The sequence below is a fragment of the Vipera berus genome (assembly GCF_964194415.1).
Source record: "Vipera berus genome assembly, chromosome: 1".
Classification (NCBI taxonomy): Eukaryota; Metazoa; Chordata; class Lepidosauria; order Squamata; family Viperidae; genus Vipera; species Vipera berus.
The window spans coordinates 74,071,686-74,098,862 of record NC_138202.1 but is presented as its reverse complement, the minus strand read 5'-3'; the positions used below and the strand labels follow the sequence as shown (position 1 = coordinate 74,098,862).

General features: G+C 36.9%; 2 protein-coding genes across 5 annotated transcripts in view; one reads left to right on the top strand and one right to left on the bottom strand.

Moving 5' to 3' along the window:
* The window catches only part of PALS1 (protein associated with LIN7 1, MAGUK p55 family member), a 78,622-nt gene extending 68,392 nt beyond the window's left edge, over positions 1-10,230 (top strand). Inside the window, exons 9-14 of one of the 2 annotated variants that reach the window (XM_081326295.1) lie at positions 1,898-1,969; positions 2,352-2,423; positions 4,191-4,358; positions 4,899-5,101; positions 7,554-7,664; positions 8,301-10,230. In XM_081326295.1, coding sequence (XP_081182421.1) covers positions 1,898-1,969; positions 2,352-2,423; positions 4,191-4,358; positions 4,899-5,101; positions 7,554-7,664; positions 8,301-8,477 — 803 coding nt within the window. In that variant the 3' untranslated portion in view covers positions 8,478-10,230. Of the gene's footprint in view, positions 1-1,897; positions 1,970-2,351; positions 2,424-4,190; positions 4,359-4,898; positions 5,102-7,553; positions 7,678-8,300 lie in introns of both variants that reach the window. The other variant, XM_081326296.1, reaches the window with a different exon arrangement.
* A 3,979-nt stretch (positions 10,231-14,209) lies between these two features.
* ATP6V1D (ATPase H+ transporting V1 subunit D) lies at positions 14,210-26,927 on the bottom strand. Of its 3 annotated transcripts, none has more exons than XM_081334824.1 (9): positions 26,704-26,927; positions 23,958-24,075; positions 23,728-23,807; positions 22,267-22,334; positions 21,851-21,895; positions 21,587-21,690; positions 19,716-19,782; positions 16,014-16,113; positions 14,210-14,739 (listed from the first exon to the last, which is right to left on the bottom strand). In XM_081334824.1, the coding sequence occupies exons 1-9, from the start codon at positions 26,742-26,744 to the stop codon at positions 14,601-14,603; spliced, it is 762 nt and encodes a 253-aa protein (XP_081190950.1). In that variant the 5' UTR covers positions 26,745-26,927; the 3' UTR covers positions 14,210-14,600. The 3 variants fall into 3 exon arrangements, with proteins under 3 accessions (XP_081190950.1, XP_081190951.1, XP_081190952.1); XM_081334825.1 differs by having other exon boundaries at positions 16,014-16,092; positions 26,704-26,926; XM_081334826.1 differs by lacking the exon at positions 26,704-26,927 and adding an exon at positions 25,437-25,561.
* Between the last annotated feature and the right edge of the window lie 250 nt (positions 26,928-27,177).

Sequence of the window (27,177 nt, the reverse complement as noted above, 5' to 3'; positions counted from 1 at the left end):
GCAGAAGCAATAGCACAGTTAATACCAGCAGTTTAGTGATCTGGTTTAGTGATCTGGTGTTCCCCTAGGTTTTTAATCTTGAAAACTTAATGTTTGGTTATGTGCTTATTTTATTGTTACATCTTCAACAATAGAATCATATTATAAAACTAGTTTTTCTGTATATTTGAAATGTAATCAGTAATATTGGAAATTGGAAAAATATGTGTAAGTGCTATTGGTCTTAAATAAAATATGTATAACATGTATTGAAGTTACAAAGGGAATGCTTGCTGTAGGGCAAAGGCAACTGAAAGGGCTCCTACTATATATAGCAAATAATAAATTTAGATTTATTCATGTTTATAATGTTTCCTTAAGATACAGCAAGGCAGAATGGATTTATTAATAAACTTTAGATTGGGAATTTATTATTTAAATTGCTAAAAATGTACTTTTTCACAAGAACAAGAGCATGCTAGTATTGTACCATATTGGTGAAGGTGAAGGTTCCCCCGCACATGTGTGCTAGTCGTTTCTGACTCTAGGGGCCGGTGCTCATCTCCGTTTCAAAGCCGAAGAGCCAGCGCTTATCCGAGGACGACTCCATGGTCATGTGGCCGGCATGACTAGACGCCAAAGGCGCATAGAACGCTGTTACCTTCCCACCGTAGTGGTCCCTATTTTTCTACTTGCATTTTTACGTGCTTTCGAACTGCTAGGTTGGCAGAAGCTGGGACGAGTGACAGGCACTCACTCTGTTACGCGGCACTCGGGATTCGACCCGCCAAACTGCCGACCTTCTGATCGACAAGCTCAGCATCCTAACCCACTGAGCCACTGCGTCCCTATTGTACCATATTAATGACTAGCAAAGTATTAGAGCCCTTCTTATTACTCCTTTAGGTGAGAGAACACTACAGTGAAAATAGATAAACCTATAATTAATAAATCGCTAGAGACAGCAATTAAGTTTGGAAGAGTTAGTGGTAAAAGGAAACTAGGCCGCCAAAGAACGCGGTGGCTGGACACCGTAAAAGCTGACAGCAGCCAAAGCACAGAACAATTCAAAGAAGTAGTGCAAGATTGGAAGATGTGGAGAAGGCCTGGCCCATAGAATCGCCAAGAGTCAGACATGACTGAATGAGTATCATCAACATCATTATCATCATCAAAACAAAAGAAATAGACATAAAATGTAATAAAATTGCATAACATAAATTAATAAAGTAACATCTATTTATTAAATTTATATTCCTCCCGTCTTATTGTTAAATGGCTCTGGGTGGCTTACAACATCATAAAACAGTGAGATAAAATATTAAAACATTAAAAACATCGTTAAAAGTGAACAAAAACTGAGTTTTAAAAAGGAATGAATACATAAATGGGGTGGAGATGGGAACTTCTCAATCTGCTAACTATCTCCAATGAGGGATGCCCCCCCCTACCAGGACCCCAGAGTAATTGGCATAGCCAGGTCTTCAGGCCTTTTCAGAAAACTAAAAGGATGGGGACAGATCTCATAGGGCACAATGTTCCAGAATAGGCTCTTCTGGACCCCACCAGCCAAAGTTGCCTGGCCAACAGGATCTATAGCCAGCCCCTTCTGCCAGAGCAAGTGGGGTGGGCTAATCCTATAATACACAAATAGTTTCATAATTAATTTGAATCTGAATCCATTTTATGTCATAGTCTTGATTTGCCAAATAGAGAAAAGAAAATTGCTCACAGGGTGAGAAACATATTCTTTGTACAATTTTATGAAAGATACAAGCTTTTTTCCCAAATATCTTCAGTGGCAGTTTTCTTTGAGACTATTTTGAAATGCTCTCAAAATAACATAGTTTATTATTATGAGAAAGATACTGTTATGTTCTTTCAGTGTTAATTCTTATACATACATTCTTTCATGAAGGAAAAAGTTTTCAGCAGCAAAGAGAAGCAATGAAGCAAACTATAGAAGAGGACAAAGAGCCAGAAAAATCAGGTAAGTGGAAGACTTCAAAAATACTTGTGTTAGCAAGTTTAGTGTTTTTCAGTTGTCTTAATAGTTGCAGCAGATAGATGGATTTACTATCTGGACAATTGATTTGTCTTAAGAGGGATGATTGGGTTTAAGTATCCCCTTTCTTTTAAGGGGATAATACCTCAGTGTTTTTCAAATTTGGCAACTTTAAAAGGTGTGAACTTCAACTTTCAGGGCATGCTACCCTGAGAATTCCGGGAGTTGGAAGTCTATATATCAACTTTAACAAGGTCTTATCTTAGTGCAGTTCTTGTATACAATTTTTCTTAACAAGTGTTGTTTAGAAAAAAAAACAGCTAAAAAGACTGAGTTGAGTAACTGACTGTTTTTTGGTTGCTTTTAGGGAAGCTTTGGTGTGCAAAAAAGAACAAAAAGAAACGGAAGAAAGTTTTGTACAATGCCAATAAAAACGATGGTAAGAAAGGGTTTCAGCTGACTTGAAGATATTTTTTTTCTAGATGAATGAATTGTTAATGAGATATGGTGCAGATAGTCCTCAACTTGCAACCACAGTTGGGACCAGAATTTTTGTTGCTAAGCAAGGTGGTTGTTAAGTAAATCGCACCCAATTTTAGGACCTTTTTTTGCTAAGGTTGTTAAGTGGATCACTTCAGTTATTAAGTGAATCATGCGAATGTTAAACAAATCTGGCTTCCACTATTGACTTGGCTTGTCAGAAGCCAGCTGGGAAGGTCATAAATGGGTGATCTATGACCTCAGGATGCTAAACTATTATAAAATGCGTACCAGTTGCCAAGTGCCCAAATTTTGATCATGTGGCCCTGGGGATGCTGCAGTGTTTGTAAGTGCAAGGATTGTTGTACATCATTTTTTTTCAGTGAATGGTTGCTAAATGAATGGTTATAAATCAAGGACTACTTATATAACTTTTCCCTTTTTTGTTTTATCAAAGTATACAGTTGTTATGATAGCTCAGTTGCTTATTTTAAAAATAAATTAATCATACAGACCCATTTAAAATATTTGAAATATTTTTTAATATCTTCTCTTGTCTCTTCTTTTTTGGTTTTTGAACACATTCATGATTACCACCATATTGTATAGTAACTCTTATTTGAGACTTCAGTGTCTCTATAGCAGTTCATAAGTGATGCTAATCTTCAGGGATACAGGCAGTCCTCAACTTAAAGCTACAATTGGGAGTGGAAATCCCATTACTTACCAATGCAGTCCTTAAGTGAGTTGTGCCAGATTTTGTGATCTTTTTACCTGGTTGTTAAGCAAATACAGCTTCCTCTATTGAGGAAGCTTGTCAGAAGCTCCCTGTGGAAGTTGCAGATGGCAATCTTGTGACCTGAGATGCCACAACCATCAAAAATCACATGACTGTGGGGATGCTGTGATGGTCATAAGTCACTTTTGTTAGTAATGTCATAACTTCCAATGGTCATTAAACAGATGGTTGTAAGTTGAAGACTACATATATGAGTATTTTTTTTACTCAGGATCAAAAATTTGGATAGGAAATAAATCTTCTCTTTTGACAGTGATGCTTCATGTCGTGAAGAAAGATGCCAAAAAACATGTGAACACAATTCCACATCTAATATTTTGGATCATTATTTGAGTGAATAATTTTCTTAATCTATTAAAGGCATCTCACAGGACTTTTGTTATTAATTTAAATCTCAACCGTGTCAATCTATATCATACGTGTGTGTATACAAACACACACACGTGTTTGTGTCTACTATCTGAAGCCACACAATATGGTTTATTAATTACTAATAAAAAGCTTTTTGAATTATGTGCACACTGCAATTTACTATAAGCATTAGAAAATTGTGATATATAACATTTCACAATTCATGCACCCACATTTACTGCATGAATAACACAAATGTTGCATTGGGATACCTATATAGGCATACTACTTTCTTGGTCAAAATTGACTAGGAAGGCACTATGCATATTATAACACATAGGTATCTGTCTACGTATCATTTTCTCTCTTATCATATATAATTGTAAAAAATAGCTGAGTAGCAGCAAAAGAAATAAGAGAAAACGCTTCAAATTATTATTAAAATCCAAACAGTTCTGATATTTGCGAAATGGAATTTATATTTCTCAACTAGTCAGTGTTGCAAGAATTATTGTTTTTTTAGAAAAGAATAAGCTTTTTAAATTTGTACATTTATTTTGGGCTTTCTTTTTGAAGATTATGACAACGAGGAGATTTTGACTTATGAAGAAATGTCACTTTATCACCAGCCAGCAAATAGGAAACGACCTATTGTCCTGATTGGTCCCCAGAACTGTGGTCAAAATGAACTGTGGCAAAGATTAATGAATAACGAAGCTGACCGATTTGCTTCTGCAGTTCCTCGTAAGTTGACATATTTCTTAATATGTCATTTTCTAGCTTAGTACACTTGACATATTGAGGGAAGATGCTTTAGTCTTTCTTAATTATTTGTTATATACACAATTAATAAACATGAAGTCATCATAAAGAGAAATTTGTCAATCTTATTCACAAAAACTTCACATTACCAATTAATTATTTCTCATTTTTAAGAATGTATTGTTATCCTGTTTATGTTTCAGTAATTTCAGTTGCACATGTCATTCTCTGCATCCTGTGTTCAGCAGTGTTTTTAGTTCAGCTGCATGTTTGGAAATGTGCTATATATGACTGGATATCTGCCATATGTTGCATATTACAATTTCTGAACCGATTTAAAGAACTGAAGTCTTTTGGATATAAAACTAAAAGTTCTGAATTTAGCTCAAGGATGCTCGGCTGAAAAAAAGGTTTTTGCAGACCGCTCTTTTTTCATAAAGTCTTGAAAATTGATACATTATAATACTATTTATGTACCTTCTTGCTCAAGATTTATTACATTTGCTTATTGGTCTCTTTCAGATACAACACGAAATAGGAGGGATAATGAAGTAGCTGGCAGGGATTACCATTTTGTATCACGGCAAGTATTTGAGACTGATATTACAGCAGGAAAGTTTATTGAGCATGGTGAATTTGAGAAGAATCTGTATGGTACCAGCATAGACTCTGTCCGGCAGGTGATCAATTCTGGAAAGATATGTCTCTTAAATCTTCATACACAGGTAATGACAAAGGTTTTGGACTCTAAATTTTTAAATTTTATTTGTTTATATCCTATTTTTACAAATAGTTCAAGGTGGAGAACATATCCAATACATTTTTCCCCTCTTATTTTCTTCACAACAACCCTGTGAAGTGGATTGGGATCAGAAAGAGTGACTCGCCCAAGGTCACCGAGCTGGCTTTCATGAATGGCTAAGGGGGACAAACGCATAGTCTTCTGCTTTCTAAGCTGCTGCCTTAAGCATTAGACCAAACTGGCTTTCAACTTCAGTATATTTTTGATTAAACTTCATTGTACTGTGATGATTATGCGCTCGTGACCTCTCGTCTTGACTATTGCAATGCTCTCTACATGGGGCTTCCCTTGAAGACCACTCGGAGGCTCCAACTGGTACAGAATGCGGCCGCGAGAGTTGTCTTGGGAGTTTCCCGGTACTCCCATGTTACACCTTTGCTCCGCGAGCTGCATTGGCTACCAGTTGTCTTCCGGGTGCGGTTCAAGGTCTTGGTGATGGTTTTTAAGTCCTTACATGGCATGGGTCCGAAATACCTTGGGGACCACCTGCTGCCGGCGTCGACTCCCCTCCGCCCTGTGCGTTCCCACAGAGAGGGCCTCCTCAGGGTGCCTCCGGTCAGGGAATGCCGGCTGGTGGCCCCCAGGGGGAGGGCCTTCTCTGTGGGCTTTGTGGAATCAACTGCCGGCTGAGCTCCGGATGGCACCGGATCTCCGCTCCTTCCGGCGCGGCCTAAAGACCCATTTATTTGAACAAGCTGGCCTGGCCTGATGGGGAGTTAACTTAGGGTTTTAATATTTGTATATTTTTACTGTTTTATTTGGGCAATAATTTAATTTTCTCTTAACTTTTGTATTTCTGTATTTTTATTATATGCCCTGTTCACCGCCCTGAGTCCTTCGGGAGAAGGACGGTATAAAAATTTAATAAACTATAAACTAAACTATTAAGAAACATGAAATTGTTTCTGCTTTGTTAAGAAATTTAAACAGTTGTTAACTCTGCATATTTAAGGCTAATTTGTATTAAGAATCAGTTTATGTGACAGTGATGCTGAAAAAGTGTAGCTCAGTGATGGCGAACCTATGGCACATGTGCCAAAGGCAGCACTCAGAGCCCTCTCTGTGGGCACACGGGCCTTTGCCCCAGCCCCGCCTCCCTCCATGGCTCCCTCCTCACCAGCAGCCTCCCCCCCGGAGGAGAGTTGCCCCCGAGTGTGGCCCGTACGGAGCAGCACAACCAAGAACATGGTAGCTGGGCAGTGGGGACAAGACTCCGCCCTCGTGCCCCGTTGTGTGCAGCTGATGCTGCGGGGCACAGGCAGAGTGTGTGGCTGCCATGGCACTGCTGGGCCACCTGGGTGAACTGCGGCGGGCCGTGGAGTCGGTGGGTGGCCCTGTGGGCGGGTGGGGCAGGGCAGGCATGGCGGGGGGCGAGCAGGAGGGGGGGCAGGGCGGGGACAGTTTTGGGGCACTCGACCTTCGTTCATTTCGCCGGGACCTAAAAACCTGGCTCTTTGAGCTATCTGGTCTGGACTGAGGGGTTTTAATGATTTTAAATTGTGATTTTAATTTTTCGGGGCTAGACTTAATTTAATTATATTTTAATTTTATATTGTATTGTTTTTAAATTTTGCCTTGTAAACCGCCCTGACGCCTTCGGGAGTAGGGCGGTATATAAACCGAATTAATAAATAAATAAAAGGTTCACCATCACTGGTCTAGCTGAACACAGTTGCCTTAACTTTCTCTTTGGAAACTACTTTTTGCAACTCTCCACATTCCAGTGCTTAGCTACCACAGACACTGGAAGTTGTGTATCCCTGTAATATATCTTAGTCATACCCCAATACATCTTGGTATATATGTAGCAGTATACCAGCAAGAAATCTGTGGACTTTAAAAAAAAAATTAAACAGTCAAATTTAGGAGAGGATTGATTTTTTAGAGAAGCTTTATATTTTTACCTGCTAGTCTTTAAATTATTTTATGGGCTTTGATAAGTTTCATATTTAAAATTAAAAAACAGAGAATGATCTTGTTCCTGAAAAAGTCATGTCCAAATCTAGATTTATTGTAAAATTCAAGTACTTTCTATTGTTATACTACTAATAAAGGATTTTTTTTCATTATATAGCTTTTAATCATAACTGTTGTACTTTTTATGCAATTTTCTGTAAAGTGGCAGATTTGTGGATAACATAGCCTAATATTAAGAAGATTGGTCTTCTGTTCAGTTGCTCAAATCCAGTTCCTGTTTCCAATTTGTATCATGTAATGACAAATTCATCCAACATAAACTAGGTTTATTTCTCTGGTTCTTATAAACAGTTTAGTCAGAAATGCATAATACTATTGACAGTGGATAATTGACATCTCTGATGGTTTCATTTTGTTTGGTATGCATATTAATAGTACAAATTTTATTTTTACATTAGTCGTTGAAGAGTTTACGCAATTCAGACTTAAAACCATATATTATCTTCATTGCGCCTCCTTCACAAGAACGGCTTCGTGCATTGCTGGCCAAAGAAGGCAAAAATCCAAAGGTAATACTCATAGGTAATGTTTTCAATTGTGTTGTTTATATTTTTTGATAAGTCCACCATTTTAATGTATAGCATAATATGTTTTCAGCCTTGCTATATTTTCCTGGAATATCCCTATTTACTTCATTATAGCTGAGTGCCCTTGTCACCTTAGTAATATGTAAAGAGGGAAATTATATGGTTATGTTCTAACCTAATAGCACTACTAGAGTTTTAGTTCTAACTTCATTGATTTTCCTTTTCTGTTAATGATCTCTTGGTTAACATTCAACTATACCTAACAAAAGATTTCCCTTAGTTCTTAAAGTTAACCTAAATTTGTGTATTGACTTCTACTGGGTTAAGGGAGAAGATAATAAAATAATAAAAGCAAGGAGAAAACAAAAATAAATTTCTTTGGATTCCCCGTCATAAACATCCACTGTTCGTTAAAACATGTTAAAAATGCTTTGGATTAAAAAGAAAAAAGAAAATTACTGTATTTTTTTATCCTAACACTTGTCTGTCTTGTACATTGTTTTCTCTTATACAGCTGAGTTCTGCTTTTCTATAAGGCTATATATATGTATATATGCATGTGAGAGACAGCAAGATAAATATTACTGATATAGGATATTTTTTCCACTTCAATTTCAGCCAGAAGAACTAAGAGAAATCATAGAAAAAACCAGAGAGATGGAGCAAAATAATGGCCATTACTTCGATACAGCAATTGTGAATTCTGATATTGATAAAGCATATCAAGAATTACTTCGTTTAATTAACAAACTTGATACAGAACCTCAGTGGGTTCCATCCTCTTGGTTGCGATGAACAAAACCCCACGCCAATGAAGAAAAGATTTTTGCCAATTGCATATTTTTCATCCTTACTAACTTGTTTAATTCTCAAATCCAACAATGTTGCTGTGATTGTAGAATGTCTGGCTTTCTCTACTTTTAATTAGACACAGTGTGAACAAGCCACATTTTAATTATTTAAATAGGTTTTTCTAACAGCTTCTTTTTGTCTAGAGTTTTGTTCTTCAAGCAAGTATATTTATACAGTCCATGATCATTACTAACACAGGTTACTTTACACTGGTAACTTAATGATCTAATGAAAATATTGTAGCTCTCAACAATACCTTTACAAAACATTGGATGGATGAAATAATCAGGAAGAAAAAGGAATTAATCTGCACATTTTCTTCTTAATAGTATACAGGGGCCACTTATATGGAGTTGTCCTTAGGCTTGAATTTTTTAAAATTTAAAATTAAAATTTATTTTTTCTTAATTAAACATTCCTTTATCCAATAGCACTGCATTTTTTAAAATATGTACAATGTAAATAAACTTTTTTTTGTCTTTAGATACTTTGTAAATCAGATTGATAGCTTATTAAATACGAAGATTCCACTGAAGATGAATTCTATATATGAGTCAATATTTGAGATGTGATATTTTTATGGATTTTCCCCCCTCTTGTCTACATCACTTGATTGGGAGCCGCTGGTATCCCAAAGAACTGTGGAACATTTTAGAAGGGAAGCTATATTTTTATGACAATAATTCTTATATTAGTTTTTTTTACAAGGCTTTGCTTCCTTACAATGTATAATAGTTTTCATAAACAGACAAATGAAAACTAGAGTTGGGAATAGTGAATATTAGCATATATCCTTGTATTTTTATACCTAGGCACAAGACATCTCATGGCTGTTGGAATTAGTATTAAGTAATCAGGTTATAGCCCTGGAACGGTAACATAATATGGATGTTAAGAACTTGTCTTATTCTCTTTTCTAGCAACATCAAATCCCTACTGAAAAGATCCATTGAGTAAATATTGGAGGCTTCTCCGGTAGTAGCTCTTTTGGAAATAGATTAGTTTTGTTACTTTATTGTTGATGGCACCCTTGAATGTGAATATTAATAAATGTTTTTCTCAAGCATAGCTTTTATTTTTATATACTGTCTTACACTGGAATTACTTCAACATGTAGTTGAATAGGTGAAGTATTAGCTATTTCTTTGTGTTATTTCATTTTTTCCTCATAATATATGAAATAGAAAAGAACTCCGCAAGAATAATACTTTTTTATTCATTGTTGAACATGCTGTATGGCACATAGAAACTGTGTTGGAAAAACTGGCTTAAGAACTGAAATTGTTCAGTATTATAAACATCCCTCAGCAAGCATGAAAAGAGGAAAAATATAAATAGAAATATAAAAGAGTTCACTCCCATTCAAATTCTGTATAGTCTTATAAACTGATGGTAAAATAATCACCTAGTAATGTGCCTCATCCAGTAAAGCCTTTCAGTAGATAATAGAAATGACATGAAATGATTCCTGAGATAATTATGCATCTCCAATAGTCAACTTTGCTTAGCATGCATGAGAAAAAAATGCTGTGGTTTTTCCTCATTTGGTTTGTGATCATTTCTAACTATTGGTGATTGTTACAAGTCACTAAACAAGGACTACACTTGAGATGAAATGCATCCCAGCTTTTTTCTTTGCTTAAGGGATCAGAAATGGACTATGGCACTGTTTCTCAACCTTAGCAACTTTAAGATGTGTGGACTTCAACTCCCAGAAATCCCCAGCCTGGTTGGGGAATTCTGGGAGTTGAAGTCTACACATCTTAAAAGTTACCAAGGTTGAGAAACACTGCACTGTGGAATTACATAATTTTATTTCTCATCCTCTCCTGTTTTATATATAATTTAGTTTTGTTTATTCTGGTAAACTTGCATTGAGCATTTAATGCATACGTTTGTAGACCAGGCATACAACTTTGAACACATATGTCCTGTTCTTCATAACTATTGTGACAAAATGACCATATCTCAGTATCCTTGGCTAATCTTGAAAAATTTAACAAGGATAGGAAATCATCAGAAAATCCCAAGGCTATAGATGAAACTGAGAAGTTGAAAAGGACAGGGAAATATTTCAGTTTTGTTTCTAAAAATACTTCTATGAAATCACCCCAAATCAAGCACAACTTAAAGGAAAGTGTTAGGATGATAGGATTACATTGTAAATATTAAAATCCATATTAGATTTTTTTGCAGTAGGTATAACATTTTACATGCATATAGAATACCAACTTCTTTCACCATCATACTTGAATTCTGGTATAATCCAGGTTGCATTCTGGAGATGAATTAATGATGTTGACGTGACACAGCAGTGAGCGTATTACATGTTAAGATGCACAAAGCAATGAATCCCTTAGTTGTGTTTTTGTTGCCCTTTTAATGTCTAAAAATTTAGAGTTTGCTGAACAAAAAATTACTAAATGTAATAAGATGGGTTTAAAAAAACAGAAGACATTTAGTTAAACAGATGCAACAAAGCCAAATAATGGTATTAAAATTGTTAAAATGGTGCTTTATAGATCAATCAGTAGTAACAAATTTAATCCTTTATTCTGCTGCTGAAAGCATGCATTTTGAAGTTTTTCACAATGCATGATGATTAGAAAAAATTAGAGACACTGAATATGTTACTATTTAAGTGTTTTGCTGTATGCTGAATGAGTGTACTGGATTTTTTTGGATTATTGAAACAGGAACATTTTTAATCAAGTAAACATTATTTTATTGGCATGAATGTAACCATGTCTTTCTAATAAGGACAATAGGAGGCTTGTAAGGTAACTGTGACAATGCACCAATGCTGTAAACTGTATGCTAATGTAAACCTGTATTTAATGACTTCAAGTAAATGTTAACTGTTAATATATTTTTTATTTTAGTGGCTTAATATTACAAACTATTGTAATAAAGATGAGTGTATGGAATTAGTTATAAAGACTGCAGTGCAGTCTGTTGTGGTAATAAGTACCACCAGCATTGTTCCAAACATCCTTCTACCAGTTTGGTGCTGCCAGATGTGTTTGGGGCTACAGCTCCCAGAATGCCCGGGCAGCCAAGATGAAGAATTCTGGAATTTGCAGTCGTAAGAGATATGGGAAGCGCTTGATTGGTGAAGGCTAATTCTGAGGCTATATTGGCTATTAGGGCTCTGCATGCTTTAGTGATTCCAAATTCCCTTTTGTGAACATAACATCTCTGTTTATTAAAGCATCTTGACATTTTTAGGGATTCTGGCAAGCCTAAAAAAAGATTGCCACTGCTTAAAGGAATCTGGTTATTAAAAATTCGTGAAATTCTTAAAGCACGTTTATTCAGGCTCCCATAGAAGCTGGATAAAGATCAGATAGTTTAAGAAAGAATAGAAAGGTGCTCTACTCATACAGGCCTCAAGCACTTTTGAAGTGCAGTTACCCCTCTTGGCTTTCATTGGATTTAATATTATACAAAATTATTTCCACTGACATTACCCAGACTGGTTCCAGGGAATCCCCAAACACTGGAGTGCCCATGGAGTTACCAATTGTGGAAGAATGTGTTCTACCAATGGTATCTCTTCAGCTGGCAGATGGAGTTGGATATCGTCTGTTGCAGAGATGTCTTGGCACTTCCTAAAGCCACAATGTACTCTGGAGACAAAAGCCACCTGATTTTTATACTTGCTTGAAGTTCTTTTACTATTCAATTGCATAAGTCTTTACTTTTTTCTAAGATTCAATAGGAAACTTATCTTGGCACAACTCAATGTCTCTGACAGTACAATTCAGATCCATCAGATTAGCAAACTTGGCCATGATAACCAATATTCTCTATGCATTGTCCCACTCCCCTTTGCAGAAAAAGGTAAGTTAGTAGAGATTACTAACTGTACAGCTGATTCTCAATGGTAATTTCTTGCATATGTTATACGTTTGTCCAAGAGCACGGGTGTCAAACCCGCTGTGTCACGTGACATATCATGACTTTGCATTGCCGGAGCTGGGGTGGGCGTGGCCTCCATATGATGCAACCGGCCCACGGGCCGGCAGTTTGACACCCCTGCCCAAGAGTATTTAAATAAAACCACTTAATCCTTGAGTAAGTTTGAGAATATTTTCCACTTGATTTAACAACTCAGATGCAGCTTGTAACAGCCTTATGATAAGGTACGGACTAAACAAATGAAACTTGAATATTGCGTGTGTTAAATTGTGAAGCTGTTTCATTGTCCTTTGAGAAAGAATTAGCAAATCTTGCACCATTTATTTGCTTACCAAAAATAAAGTTCACTTCTTACTTACTTTGCATTGAGTTATGTTTTATATACCTGAGAGTCTTACGCTATTTGTAAATTTGCCTTTAGAGGGGGAGGTGAACAGCAGGAGTTCACATTTCTATTTGTCCCATGCAAATATTTATTTTCAAAGAAACACTCGTTTCTTTAAACTATTAAATGTTTGTTACCCTTTTTTGTTTGGTCTTGTATTTTTCTCTACTCCTTTTCTTCTGATGTACATATATTTCACAGACAGGTTACTAGTGCGTATCCAAGAATAAAGCATAGGCAGAACAACCATAAAGATGGGATTTTCCACTAGTCTGATATCAGCACACATATAAGTAAAGGTAAAGGTTCCCCTGCACATGCGTGCTAGTCGTTTCCGACTCTAGGGGCCGGTGCTCATCTCCGTTTCAAAGCCGAAGGACGTCTCCGTGGTCATGTGGCCGGCATGACTATACGCCAAAGGCGCACGGAACACTGTTACCTTCCCACCGTAGTAGTCCCTATTTTTCTACTTGCATTTTTACGTACTTTCGAACTGCTAGGTTGGCAGAAGCTGGGACGAGTAACAGGCGCTCACTGTTACACGGCACTTGGGATTCAACCCGTCAAACTGCCGACCTGATCGACAAGCTCAGCGTCCTAACCCAGAGCCACCGCGTCCCGTACACATACAAGTACTTCTCCCTAATTGGGACTTCATCTAAATAGGAAATCATATGACAGTGCTTTCCACTGGAAAGAGGCAAAACTACTCAGTTTCATACCTTCAGCTTTTAACTCCTAATCACTCCCCCTCCTCCCTTTGGAATGCTCCAACACCTGCTTGCTTCTTGCGCACATCAAAAGCAAATGTAATTATGCTGCAGCCTGCCACAGGCATCTAGCTGACACTATCTTGAAATTTCTTTCTCTCCAGTCTCTCCTCTGAAAGGGGAGAAGTTCAAGGAAAGAGAGATGGCCTACCAAAATCACTTTTTTTTTTCCTTTCCATCTCCCATGCATAACAGATTGGAGAGGAAGAGATTTCAAGAGAGCACTGTAAGCTGATCGTGTAACACACAGCTGCCAGCTCCCAGGCCACCAGTGCAATTGCATTGCTTTCAATGCCTATAAGAGCAAACAAATTACTTTTTTGCAATCCCTTTCTCTACAACTAATCTATTCTGCACTGTACTGGCTGCACCGGTGATCACAGTCTTTCAATCAAGCAGGGTGATACTGTTTGAGCTACAAGTCAAGAGCTACCTGACATCGAAGAAGACAACTAGCATCCCATGCAGGAAAACAAGGCTGAAACGGCCATTGGTTTCTGGCTGGTGAACAAGGGGTGGCAATGGCAAACCACCCAAGGGACTTTTAGGACCCCACACTTGAGAATCACTCAAAGAAAGTTTGACCAATAAGAATAACCTTGTTAGCCATATTTCTTTATTGATTTTACAGTACAATCAACTGAAATATAATTTAAAATGAATATTTCTTATTTAGGAAAACATAATTCCAAGTTATGAATTTCTGAAATGCTCACTAGTTTCTACTGTGACCGTGAACAAAAATTCTTATTACAAGAATTTGGCAGTAAGCAGGGAAACCATACTTCTAGACCAAAGGAATGAAGACAGACAGGAAATGGAAATGATCCTGCTTCGTGCAAATATTAAACAGCAATTTTCCACAACAAAAACATTCCGTGAATAGGTCTGGAGTGGAGCATTCAGGCTAATAATCAAAGAAAGAACTTCATAAATAAGGTCCACAGAGCAGCACAGCTTTTAGAATTCAGTCACAACTTTACGTCACAGCTATTCAAAGAGAAGATCCTCGTCTTTTTCTTCTGCAAGCAAATTTGCAGGTTCTTGCTCTCCAGCAGATTTCCGTAATTCTTGCAATTTTTCATTCTTCTCTTTAATTATCTTTTTCTTTTCTTGGATCTTCTTTAATCTGGGAGGCATGCGAGATTTATTTTAGTGATTGTTGTTCATCCTTTTAGAACGGAAATGTAAGAAATGTACAGTATTTCCCAATTCCCCTCCCTCCCCATTTATAGAAAAGATGGGGAAAATAAGTTTCAAAAAGAAGAGATGAGTGAACTGGAATGTGGATTCCGCCTGCAATACATTGAAGTGGGAGGAAAGGAGGCTGTTCCGCAGGAATCTAATCTCAGGTTGTTGTTACCGCTTGGATCACGTGTAAATGATTACCCACCTTAGAAACAATGAAGGTATCCCTTAGTTAATCTGGCATAGTTTGCTCCAAGCAAAGCTTTGATTCACATAGTCTGTTACCTATGCAAAATTAACTGAGTAGGAATGATCAATTATTTCTCAAAGGCGGCCAGTTTTCAATGATTAACTAACTCGAAAGAGTTTTCAAGGAGGCATGGCACTGAGAAATGCCATAAGCAGTTTGCTCTGCAGTAATACTTTTGCACTGTAATAACCAACTACTTAAAAACCACATCCCTATACACCATCGAAAGTGTGCATTCAAATCACTTGGAAAGGCTGTGCTCACATTAATAGCACCCCAATTATAGGCCTTACCACGAATCCCTTACATGTGTCAAAAAAACAGAGTTAAAACGTAGTCTCCTGTACTAAGTTTAGCTGAAGCAACTTCAGCTCTCAAGGACTCCCAGAACATGACCACAAAGCCTTAATTTGTAACTAAACCACCTCACAGAAAATCCTTCAGCTTTCTAGCAAGTGTTAAGGTGGCCACTGTAGTGTAGTGTCAGGTACTGGATGAGGACCGAGGAGACCCGGGTTCAAATCCACCTCAACCATCACAGCTCAGCTGGCAACTTTGATCATGTTACTTTCACTCCAAACTACTGCATAAGGTTATTGTTTCCAAAAATTGGAGGGTAAAGATGATAAACTCTGGTTTCTACAGGATTTTTAATGCAGGCGTCTTTCAACTCCTGAACTTTGCATCAGAAAGCCAAAAAAATGGAATGGAATGGAATGGAATGGAATGGAATGGAATGGAATGGAATGGAATAGAATAGAATAGAATAGAATAGAATAGAATAGAATAGAATAGAATAGAATAGAATAGAATAGAATAGAATAGAATAGAATAGAATAGAATAGAATAGAATAGAATAGAATAGAATAGAATAGAATTGCAGCCCATCCCTTGCCAAGAGTCCTTCGCATAGGAAATGCATTGAAAAAGATTGAAAATATTCAGTGTCTAACTTGCTGGCTCACCTGTAAAACTCCTCTCGTTCTCGCTCATCCAACTCGGTTATGATGTAAGACAGTGTGCGTTCAATTCTAGGAATAATCACTGTATAAAAGGTAGTTGTTACTATCACACACAATTTTAAAAGAGCTTGTGTGATGTGGGATCTGAAAACTTATACAGGTAGTCCTCATACAGGTAGTCCTGATCGTAAGGATCAGTCCCTTAACAGTTCAAAGTTATGACAGATTTCAAAAAAGCTACTAATGACCTGTCCTTGAAATTACAACTGTATGGAATTTCCCTTCGCATGTTCTTCTACCAACTTATGTTTTTATACTCGCTTTATCAGCATTACAATCATTTGTTTACCATTTAGGTGGATACTTTGCGGGGGGGGGGGGAATTCAGCCCTTGAGGTCTCTTGGAGGATATCTGGAAGCCCTTAAGGGATGCCATCCAAGTTATATCAACTTGTTATGTACTGTGTCAGGCGATTGTGAATCTTCTCCATTTCTGATTTAATTTGTTTAGATTGATTTTGTTTTAAAGGGAGTTCATGTCTTCCCCACGGTAGCACCCAGCAACCACTTTTGTTCCTGTACCACCCCTGAACTGGTGAGAGATGCTGTGATTATCCAGGCAGTTCAAACCTAAAATTATAATTAGAAACATAACAAAATAGTCATTTCATTCTCCTGCAGTAAGCCATAAATTACTGACCAGTGTGATACAGGGCAAAGAAAAATGTTGTTGTGAAACCATCTGCAGGATAATAAAATAACTTTCAAGTTTCACTAATCAAATGCAATAAGCATTTGAGTATTCTACTTTTTAGTTATCAAGTATCGTATAGTGATCATGTGTAGGCCAAAACTTCATTTAAACTAGGTATCAAAGCCTTTTTGGGGGGCACAAGTACAACAGTTGACTTTAATCTCGGGGAACAAATTCCATCTTTCTAAAACAAAGAACAAAGAACAATTTATATGTAATTGAAATATGAAATACATTTTAACAAACCTATTCTATACTTATTAAATAATCTCTATTCATATAAAACTATAATTATTAAAATAATGTTTGTAGGGGCTTTAGTGGACGTATTTAAAGTTTTCAAGAATTATTTGCGGTGCAGATCTAAATTGGACACACTTGCATAGATTTTGGGGACCAGAGACTTGGTATAGACTTAGTAGCTATTAGTACAGTATAAGCTAAAAAAAATGATAATTATAACAAAGATGTTTTTACTTAGTTGATAATAACTATACTAGCCCAATATGAGATAGCAGATATTAATGGGAAAAGAGAGGAAACATTTGATGTTGTAACATGAGATTTATAATAAAGACTTATGTATGCTATTGAACTATTGATCAACCCAGTCATCACATCGCTTTTTAAATATTCAATTCTAAAATGAGAAAATCAATAAAATATTATTTTGAGGGCGTTTGCGGATGACCTGGTTATTACAGTAACTCAGCCGGATTATTCAGTTGTAGAATTGATGGAGATAATAATGTCATATGGGAAAGTTTCTGGATTTAAGATAAACATACAAAAAACTAAAATATTGTCTAAGAATATGTCTGTATCACAAAAGGCTGTTTTAGAAGAGCTAACGGGATTTGAAATAGTTAAAAAGATTAAATATTTGGGGATATATCTGTCAGCCTCAAATGTGAAGTTATATAAAAATAATTATGGAATGTTATGGGGAAAAATACAAAAATAATTAGATAGTTGGAAAAAATTACAATTATCTTTATTGGGAAGAATTGCAGCAGTAAAAATGAATGTTTTGCCAAAATTTTTATTTTTATTTCAAATGATACCTATACTTAAAAAGGATTTAAATTTGGAGGAATGGCAAAAAGGAGTTAATAAATTTGTCTGGGCAGGGAGAAAGCCACGAGTTAAATTTAAGATAATGCAAGATACGCATGAAAGAGGCGGTCTTAAAATGCCTAATTTTAAATTATATTATGAGGCTGCTGCTTTGTCATCGATAAGTGATTGGTTTAATTTAACACAAGGGAGATTATTAAATCTTGAGGGTCATGATTTGTTATTTGGTTGGCATGCATATTTATTGTATGATAAGAAGGTGGATAATGTGTTTAAGATTCATATTTTAAGGTATGCTCTGTTGCGAGTTTGGAAAAAGTATAGACATAAGTTAAATTATAAGATACCAATTTGGGCAATACCTAAACATGCAATAGAAAATATAAATGTGGGATTTAAACATGATGAGACTACATATAAGAAAATCAAGTTTAGAAAGGAATGTATGGCAAATAAAGCCATATAATATCTTAAAAGAAGAAAAGATTGTACAAACTTGGTTTCAGTATGGGCAATTACAGGCAAGATGGAAAGAGGACCAGAAAGCTTGCTTTTCGATGACTGATGAAAATTTGATAAAACAAATTAGAGATCAAGGTCAAGCACATATTAAAAGGATATATAATGCATTGATAGAAATTGACTCAGAAACGGAACTTGTTAAAGATTGCATGATAAAGTGGGCCCAGAATTTTCAAGACGTTATAACAATGGACACTTGGGAAAAGATCTGGGTTAGAAATGTAAAATTTACACAGGCCCAAAACTTAAGAGAGAATTTTTATAAAATGTTTTATAGGTGGCATTTAGACCCTAAAAAATTAGCAAGTATGTATCCGAACTGCCAGCCCAAATGTTGGAGGTGTGGCTGTGAGGATGCAATGTATTTTCATATATGGTGGACTTGTAAAAAGGTTAAAGCTTTTTGGATTAAAATTTGGTGGAATATGCAAAAGATATTTAAGAAAAGGATAAAGTTTTCTCCGCAGTTGTTTTTATTGGGTATTATTACAGACACTACTGTTATAGATACAAAGTTGATGTTGAATTTAATTATGGCAGCGAGACTTTTAGTAGCACAACATTGGAAGAAGGAAGAACTGCCGACTATAGAAGAGTGGACTTTGAAAGTTTCTAATTTGGCGGAAATGGCAAAGATTTCAGCATATTTGAAAGACCAATCGCAACAGAGATACATTGTGGAATGGAGAAGATGGATTGAATATATTCAGAATAAATATGGGACTAAAAAGTTTCATTTAGCATTTGAATAAGTAGTGGATTTTTATGACATATATTTAGTTAGAATTTTTTATTAATATTTTGACTATGGAGAGTTAAAGTGTGATAGAATTTAATGTTTTATTGTTGGCATATTTTAGATTATGCTTGTTTGTATTATTATACCCTGTATTCAGCTCTGGGAAGTCGGGGAGGGGAGAGGGGAGGGGGAGTTGGGGAGAGGGGAGGGGGAGGAGGGGTTTTTTTGTACTCAAAAATGTATTGTAAAACTTTTCAATAAAAATAAAATAAAATAAAATATTATTTAAAAAAGTAGTAGTAGTGAATAGAAAATAATTGAACTGCATCCCAATGTGACATCTTACTTGAAAAAAGAGGCAGAAAGATTAGATCAGGGGCGTTATTGGAAGAAAAAGTGGGGGGGAAAAACACCCTGGTTTGAAACATGTCCTGAAGGGAGATGATTTCTTTGGATTATAATCCTCTTCTAATGGGAAGCTTGGAAAATCTTCAAACATTAAAACTCTGATACTATGATACACATCAGGGAACAATGCTCATCATGTGATTCAGGGGTGAGTATACCAATTGTGCAACAAGCATAGTTTTCCACATTATTACATTTTACTTACCATGTTCAATAGCATTCACACGCCTGTTTGTTATCTTGATTGCTTCATCCAGAGTAACAAATGAAGTCTATAGAAGCAAATGAGATGGAGTATAAAATAAGGTATTATCATGATTAAAGGTGATAGATTGGCTTTCAGAAATTTAGCTCCAGGCAAACCAAAGGTATGTTCCTTAAAAAAAAACCTCTGGAAAACTATTTGGCGGTCTATTTGTTTCAGTTCAGAGGCACGTTCCTTTAAATTAAGGGGTTGGTATCAAGTGACAACACACACAGTCTCTCCTTTCCCAAAAGTTCTTAACAATGATATCTAAATGATGGAGAAGTGTGTGCTTAGAATGTTTGCCCAATCCAATCTTCCAATCCCTACGACCCTTCAGCCAGAATGACCAGGGAATCAAATTATTTATTTATTTTTATTTATTTTATTAGATTTATATACCGCCCTTTCCCGAAGGACTCAGGGCGGTTTACAGGGTATTTAAAATCAGCAATACAAAATAAAAAAGTTAAAAAACAATTTAAAAAGATTAAATTATCCCTTAAAATAAAAACCCCAGTTAAAAATTCTCAGCCTGGGCCGGAGAGCTCAAAGAGCCAGGTCTTCAGGTCCCGGCGGAATGAACGAAGGTCGGGGGCAGTCCTAAGCTCCACAGGCAGCTGGTTCCAGAGGGCAGGCGCACCCACAGAGAAGGCCCTCCCCCTGGGTGTTATCCGCCGGCAGTCTTTTACCGGCGGCACCCTGAGGAGACCCTCCCTGTGTGAGCGCACTGGACGAAGGGAACTTGATACTGGCAGCAGGTGTTCCCTCAAATATCCTGGACCCAAGCCATTTAGGGCTTTATAGGTCATCACCAGCACCTTGAATCTCACCCGGAGGGCAACCAGAAGCCAATGCAGCTCGCGGAGTAGAGGTGTTACATGGGAGTATCAGGAAGCCCCCATCACAACTCGCGCGGCCACATTCTGCACCAGTTGAAGCCTCCGAGTGGTCCTCAAGGGCAGCCCCATGTAGAGAGCGTTGCAATAGTCTATAAATTATGAGAAATGTAATTTAAAACATCCAGATGGAAACTAGTTTGCCAACTCATCTCTAGTTCATAGCATTATCAAGGCTTGGAGAAGAGATTGTGCAATGTGTGTCTCTACTCAAATATGCATACAGAATAGCCTACATGCTCCTAACAGAACTCAGGAAGAGTCTATGCATCCCCAAACAGATAAAGTCATGGGCTCGTTTCAAAGACAGGGCAATATAGCTAGAAGCCAGATATTTTTTATCTGTGCAATGGTCAGATATGTAGTGTTTTGAAAATCAAGCCTAAATTTCTCATTAAATTAAATTACAGGGTCCGTAAGATTTTCTGGGACACTACTCATCCTCTTCACAACCTGTTTTCCTTGTTGCCTTCTTGGGAGGAGGCTTCGTGGTATCTGTAGCAGAACACCCAGATTCAACCATAGTTTCATTCCATACAGCATTAACCTTGTAAACTCTCAAGCTTCCTCCTTCCGTTATATATTCAAGATGGATAGTATTTAATATCTTACTTTTATGTATATGTAGGGGTGTGGGTCTAAACATATGTTGTATATAGTATGTTTTAGGAGTCATTTATGTGTTTCACTTTGAGAGAGGGCAACTAAATTTCATTGTTGGTGTGTGTCGTTGTGCCCACAGTAAAAAATAGGTGGAATTTTGTACATGGGTTCTTTTGTCATTTAGCTTGGAAAGAACTACTGTTAGATATGCTTGAAAATACTAAACAAGACCCTAATGAAAATAGTTGGCAACACTATAATCCCTTGAGTGATCATCCACCAAGTGAAGATTTCAAATGTCTCTTTGACAGCATTCCGTCCCCCACTTACCTGAAGAGAAGCTAGTTCTACAAGGAGTTCTACTGCTTTGGCATAGTTCCTTTTTAGCTTGGCCAGCTGTTCACCACCTCTGGCTAAACCAGTCAACTCATAACCTAAATAATACATTTAGTTGATTAGCCATTTAATGAAGTTTCAATAAACTTTTCAGCCAAAAGAAGACATTAGAGAAAGAGATTAATTATATAACTGTTATTTAGTACGCTATGTCATAAGAATCAGAACACACCAAATTAAACAAAAATACAAACTTACTATCCCCTCCTTCTTGGTAATGTTCAAAAACTGGCAGTGTCACACCTGTAAAAAAACCATACAACAGGTTGTAAAAATTACATATTTCCCAACATCCATTCCAGTCATCCAGTTCTCTCTCATGAGTCCAAACTAAATTCTAAAGGAGATACAATTGCTTGGCCCAGTGATGACCTGCGGTAAAGCATTTAGGCACTGTTTTTCAACCTCAGCAAGTTTATCATAGCACCCAGAATTCCAAGCAGCACTCTTAATTGTGCTTAAAATAATTGGGCATCTTGATCTAGGACACTGTTTCTTAACCTCATCACTTTGAAGACGTGTGGACTTCAACTCCTGACTGGAGAATTCTGGGACTTGAAGTCCACAAATCTTCAAGGCACTAAGCTTGAGAAATGGTCTTCTATATGACTCACCTGCTACATTGTCTTTTCTAGCTCTGATCTTGACTTGAGCTTTATTCACATTCTGAATCACAGTAGTACTGCAGAAAGAAAAGAACTTTTAATTTGCATAGCTACACAACAATTTCCTAAAGGTGCCTGAAAATGATTTCCTAAAAGGTTTTCACCATATTATATCAGGTTTAATTAACAAAGCCACCAACATGTAGAACTTTAAAAATGGAGAACTTAATGCTAGCACCTGACACAAATTCATGTCTTATTACTTGGTGATTATTCTCACTGATGAGGCCGATTCACATAAAATCTAGAAAAGATCAACAGTTGCAAGTGTAGCTTTTTCAGCTATTAAAACTAAATTGATGGTGAGAACTACAGAAATGTTTAAGGATTAGGTGGCATTTTTCATAACAAAACCAAAGGTGCTTTTTTCACAAGGGCACTAGATTTTCCTGTTTTTCTTTGAAGACATTTCGCTTCTCATCCAAGGAGCTTCTTCAGCTCTGACTGGATGGTGGGGAATGGCAGAATTTATACTCCTTGCAGACAGCTGGTCATTTGCATTCTTTTAGCGAGTCATTGAAGCCCTTCCAGTCTACAACACAGTCCTTTCAACAGTTCCAACAAGGCTCCAAACCCATATGCACTACCTGATGACACATATAAGCCTCCAGGGGCTTCAATGACTTGCTAAAAGAATGCAAATGACCAGCTGTCTGCAAGGAGTATAAATCCTGCCATTCCCCCCACCATCCAGTCAGAGCTGAAGAAGCTTCTTGAATGAGAAGTGAAATGTCTTCAAAGAAAAACAAGAAAGTCCACTTGTCTCATGAAAAAAGCACCTTTTGGACAACCATGACCTGGATGACTGTGAATCTCCATAGACATTTTTCTTAACAAAAATGAGTGAATGATCTAACCTGTAAAATTAACATAATTCTACTTCTAAAGTAGATTTCTATAATTTTCTTTTCATTGTAATATAGCTGAACTTAATTTTCAAGATGGCAAACCATAATTATTGTCAGTTCCTCATAGGTGCACAATATATAAGTTTTAAAGCACGGATGAACAACATAAAGCTCTCAACCACGAGAAGTAGGGTCCCAGAGCCATGGAAGTTCTACTGATTTTTCTACTGCTGAGCAGGAAATAGAACACTTATTTCCAATCACCATTAATAGCCAGGAATCAAATAACTGACCCTTGCCATCAATTATTTTCTGTTATTAACAGGCAATCTGCAGTAGTACGGTGGAAGCTGGGAATAAGGTGAGAAAAGATTGTGTGTGTGTGTGTGTGTGTGTGTGTGTGTGTGTATCTTCTTACAAATGTGCCTATTTCTGTCCGCTACAGAATGTTCATCTCCCTCATAATTGCATTTACAAATGCCAAACTGTTTCACTGACTCATTTTTCAAGAAATGGCTGGCATTTCACATGGACTTCCTTCACCCAGGTTTATGAGCTTCACCTAAAATCTCCAGCTGTGAACTTTGCTTCAGCAAGGGAAAAAGCAGCTTCTCTCATCACTTCACCCATCAACATCTTAGTCTGCAAATACAACAGAAAAAGAGAGCTTGTGAACTAAAAAGTATAGACAATGATAAAAGTAAGAACAAAAGTTGTTTATGCTATGACCATATTTGAAGGGTTGTTTTAACAATATTAAGTTTAAGAATAAAGCAAAACAAAACTCCTTACCTCAATAATTTTCTTTAAAATCTGCCGGAATCGTAAAGTCAATGCATCCGATTTTTTTTTCAAGAGGTTGCGTCCAGTCTGGGCTCCTTTTAAACGTGCTTTCATAATAGTTTGAGCCCTACAAAAATCAGAAAATGTGAAACTTTTCATTGTCACTTCAGATGGGTGTTTCTGAAAATAAACCACAATCTTCTTTAGCACATAGAATTTGAGGCTGTATTTAGAACTACAGATTTGAGGGCAGTATCCTTTGCTTGAAACAAATGTGCTATTAAGTATTCTGGGTAAGCAAGTATGGATTTGCAGTCTTAATCTACAATCCCCAAAAGATTTACAAGGGCATAAACTCCAAATTAGCAATGATGGAAAATTCTTTTCTAAGGAGACTTTAAAAAATTTAGAAGTGCTGACAGGAGAATTTTCAGAATAGAACCTTTCCATTATGTGAATTAATTTCTCAGTACAGATGTGTTTGGCATTATTTCTTTACCATCATTCAGAGTAAGACAAATATAAACTCAATCATTTATGATTCAAGAAACTAAGAATGGCAATATAATACAGAGTGGAATTTGTTCTTGGAAATTAGTATATAATAAGTCACATGCAGTGTCTCTGTCTCCACACTTCCCCAATTGCCCAGAGGTCAGATATTACTGGTTTTCCACATGCTTCAAATTCAATGAATTCAAACTGTCACTAGTTTACCAATTGTCGGCACTTAAATCTACTGATGTGTTTGAATGAAGGAAAAATAATTAGTACCCTAACAGTAAACTAGCACTGGGTAAGCATAAGTACTGTCCAAGGAGATTTAATGTAGTTCTTTTAAGAATGTTAACATATGTCACACACACGGCACAAATTGAAAGCAAGTTCAAGAACAGAAGTATAACTTTTTAAAAGAAGACAAAATAAAGATTTCATATTCTTGTGCAAGCTAGTTTTTGCCACTGCCTACTTAGCAGACTAATTCACTTACTAGCTAGAACAAGATTTTGTGTGTGCATTTCAACATCATTCTGTTTGCTGTCAACAATGTTACCCACTAGTCTCTTCTATAAATGTACTGTGTGGCTGATCTATATAAGATGTATGCCAATAGGAATATTTACTTATAGATATGACTCAGAACTGATCATACAGTAATATATTCACTGTCTTCACAAGAAATAAAAAGCAAAATATGTTTTTATAATTCATATCTCTCAATTATGGAGCTGGGCAGGGGAGAAGGAAATAATAGTAACATTTTCTACTGGACATTATTTTTTAAAGGGAAAAACTAACATATATGCAATATTTCTTTCTCTAAATATTGATAAAATATTATTACTGAAAACTTAAAAGTTTACTAAACAATACTTAACACAGCTTATATTACTTAAAAATCTTGAAAGACCAAAGTTACATTAAGAAATAGATATGATTCTACTACAGGCACACTAACAAGATTATAATCAATAGAAAAATATTTACCTGTAAATATCACCTAAATATCTGACTCCAGGTCATCTAATTTGGTGGAATACTGAGTATATAAACACCCTTGAGAAGCAGTTAAGAACAGAAGTAACTCTGATCAGAGTTAGCAATTCCAACATGATTATTAAAAGACACTTATTGTTTAGGAAAGTTTGAAGTTGGTATCCAACCACTGTATTTAAAGTTAATCATAATTGAACCCATCAAAATCAATAGGATTATACATACCAACATATACAAAAGATCATATTGCAAGGCCTCAGTGTTCACCTACTGTAATTTGGGCACATGCATCAATAGGTATAGTGGAATTGATTTCTAAAACACGATAAGAGTTGGACTACATGGAACCAAATCTTTTTTGTATGCATTAGAAATAGAAGAAATGCAATCTGTAAACATAATTTGTGAAGTTTATTTTTAAATATACTGGGTTAATCGTCGCCTTGAAATGATGATGAAAAGGCAGACATAACTATGTAGCATCAGGGTTTTTTAAAAGAAACTTTAGAGTTACTATCATCTTGTCTACTATTATGAACAGATTTTAGAGTACTGCTATTGAAATTTTCTCCCACATCCTAACCTTTTTCTGGCAAGGCCATTCTTTCTTCCTATACGCCACACATTAGAAAAGAAGTAATGCCGAATTCAGTCCCTTCAACAATGCCCTTGCCATGAAACGTTCACAATGACAATCCTGTTCCATACAAAGTCAACTGCATGACTATATGACAAAGCATTTATTCTTATGACAGCACAGTGCATGTATTTCACTTCATTTTCTTTAGCCTCTTTATTCTGCTTGCTCACAAGGGGAGGACTATGAGAAATAAAGAATATTCCTCCAGGGACTCTCCAAAGCTAACCGAGGCTGAAAGATCTGCCCACGGCTACCCAATAGCTATGCTGCAGTTCTGATGCAGGAAACAATGCATGTTGCATGCCTTATTCTTCACCCCCAAACCCACTTTATTTAGCTCAGCCTTAAAATAGTCCAAACGGATTGCCAGCCGGCTGGTTTTTGTAACCAAAGCACAGCGAACCCAGCCATCTCCTCCTGCAAATTCCCTTTCCCCAACTGGCAGGCAGAAAACAAGAGCCAGCCCCACCAGGAGAAAGCCGGTCCAAGGAGGAATTCATGAACCCGGGCTTGGCTGAGCTCCGAAATTAAAAACAAAAGCAAGCTGTGCACTGCGACCCCCGCTCATCAATCCTCCCCCAGGGCGGGCGAGTGGGCAGAAGAGGAGGTTCAACTCACATCCGCGAAGGGAAGATTTCGATCCTGTCCTTGCCCGACATCCTGCCAAGATCGAGCGAGCGAGCGAGCCCACCGAATCGACTTCCTCCCTTGGAAAAACCAACCCGGTCACGTGACTCCCTCCGGTTACCAAGGGCACCAAGCCCTCCATTTATGATTTTTTTCCCCTGTTAGGCCCCGCCCCTTTCCTCGCGTCCCTGGCGCGGCGGTGCCCGTCAGAAACGTAGAGCTAGAAAGGGAAGAAAGATAAGGCAATGGGTCGGTGACGCGCGGTTGGAATTCAGCGGGGGAAAAAAGCGGGAAAGAAAAAGACTTTGGTTCTGAAGCACGTCAGGCTTCGGAAAGGCTACTGCGGGATGCGTGGAGGAAGATTAGAGCCGCTCCTTCTTATCCGCTTTATTTTGTCTGGTGGGAAAAAAAAACCCGAGTGGCTATGAGAATTTTTTTTTATTTTTTATTTTATTTTAATTCCAT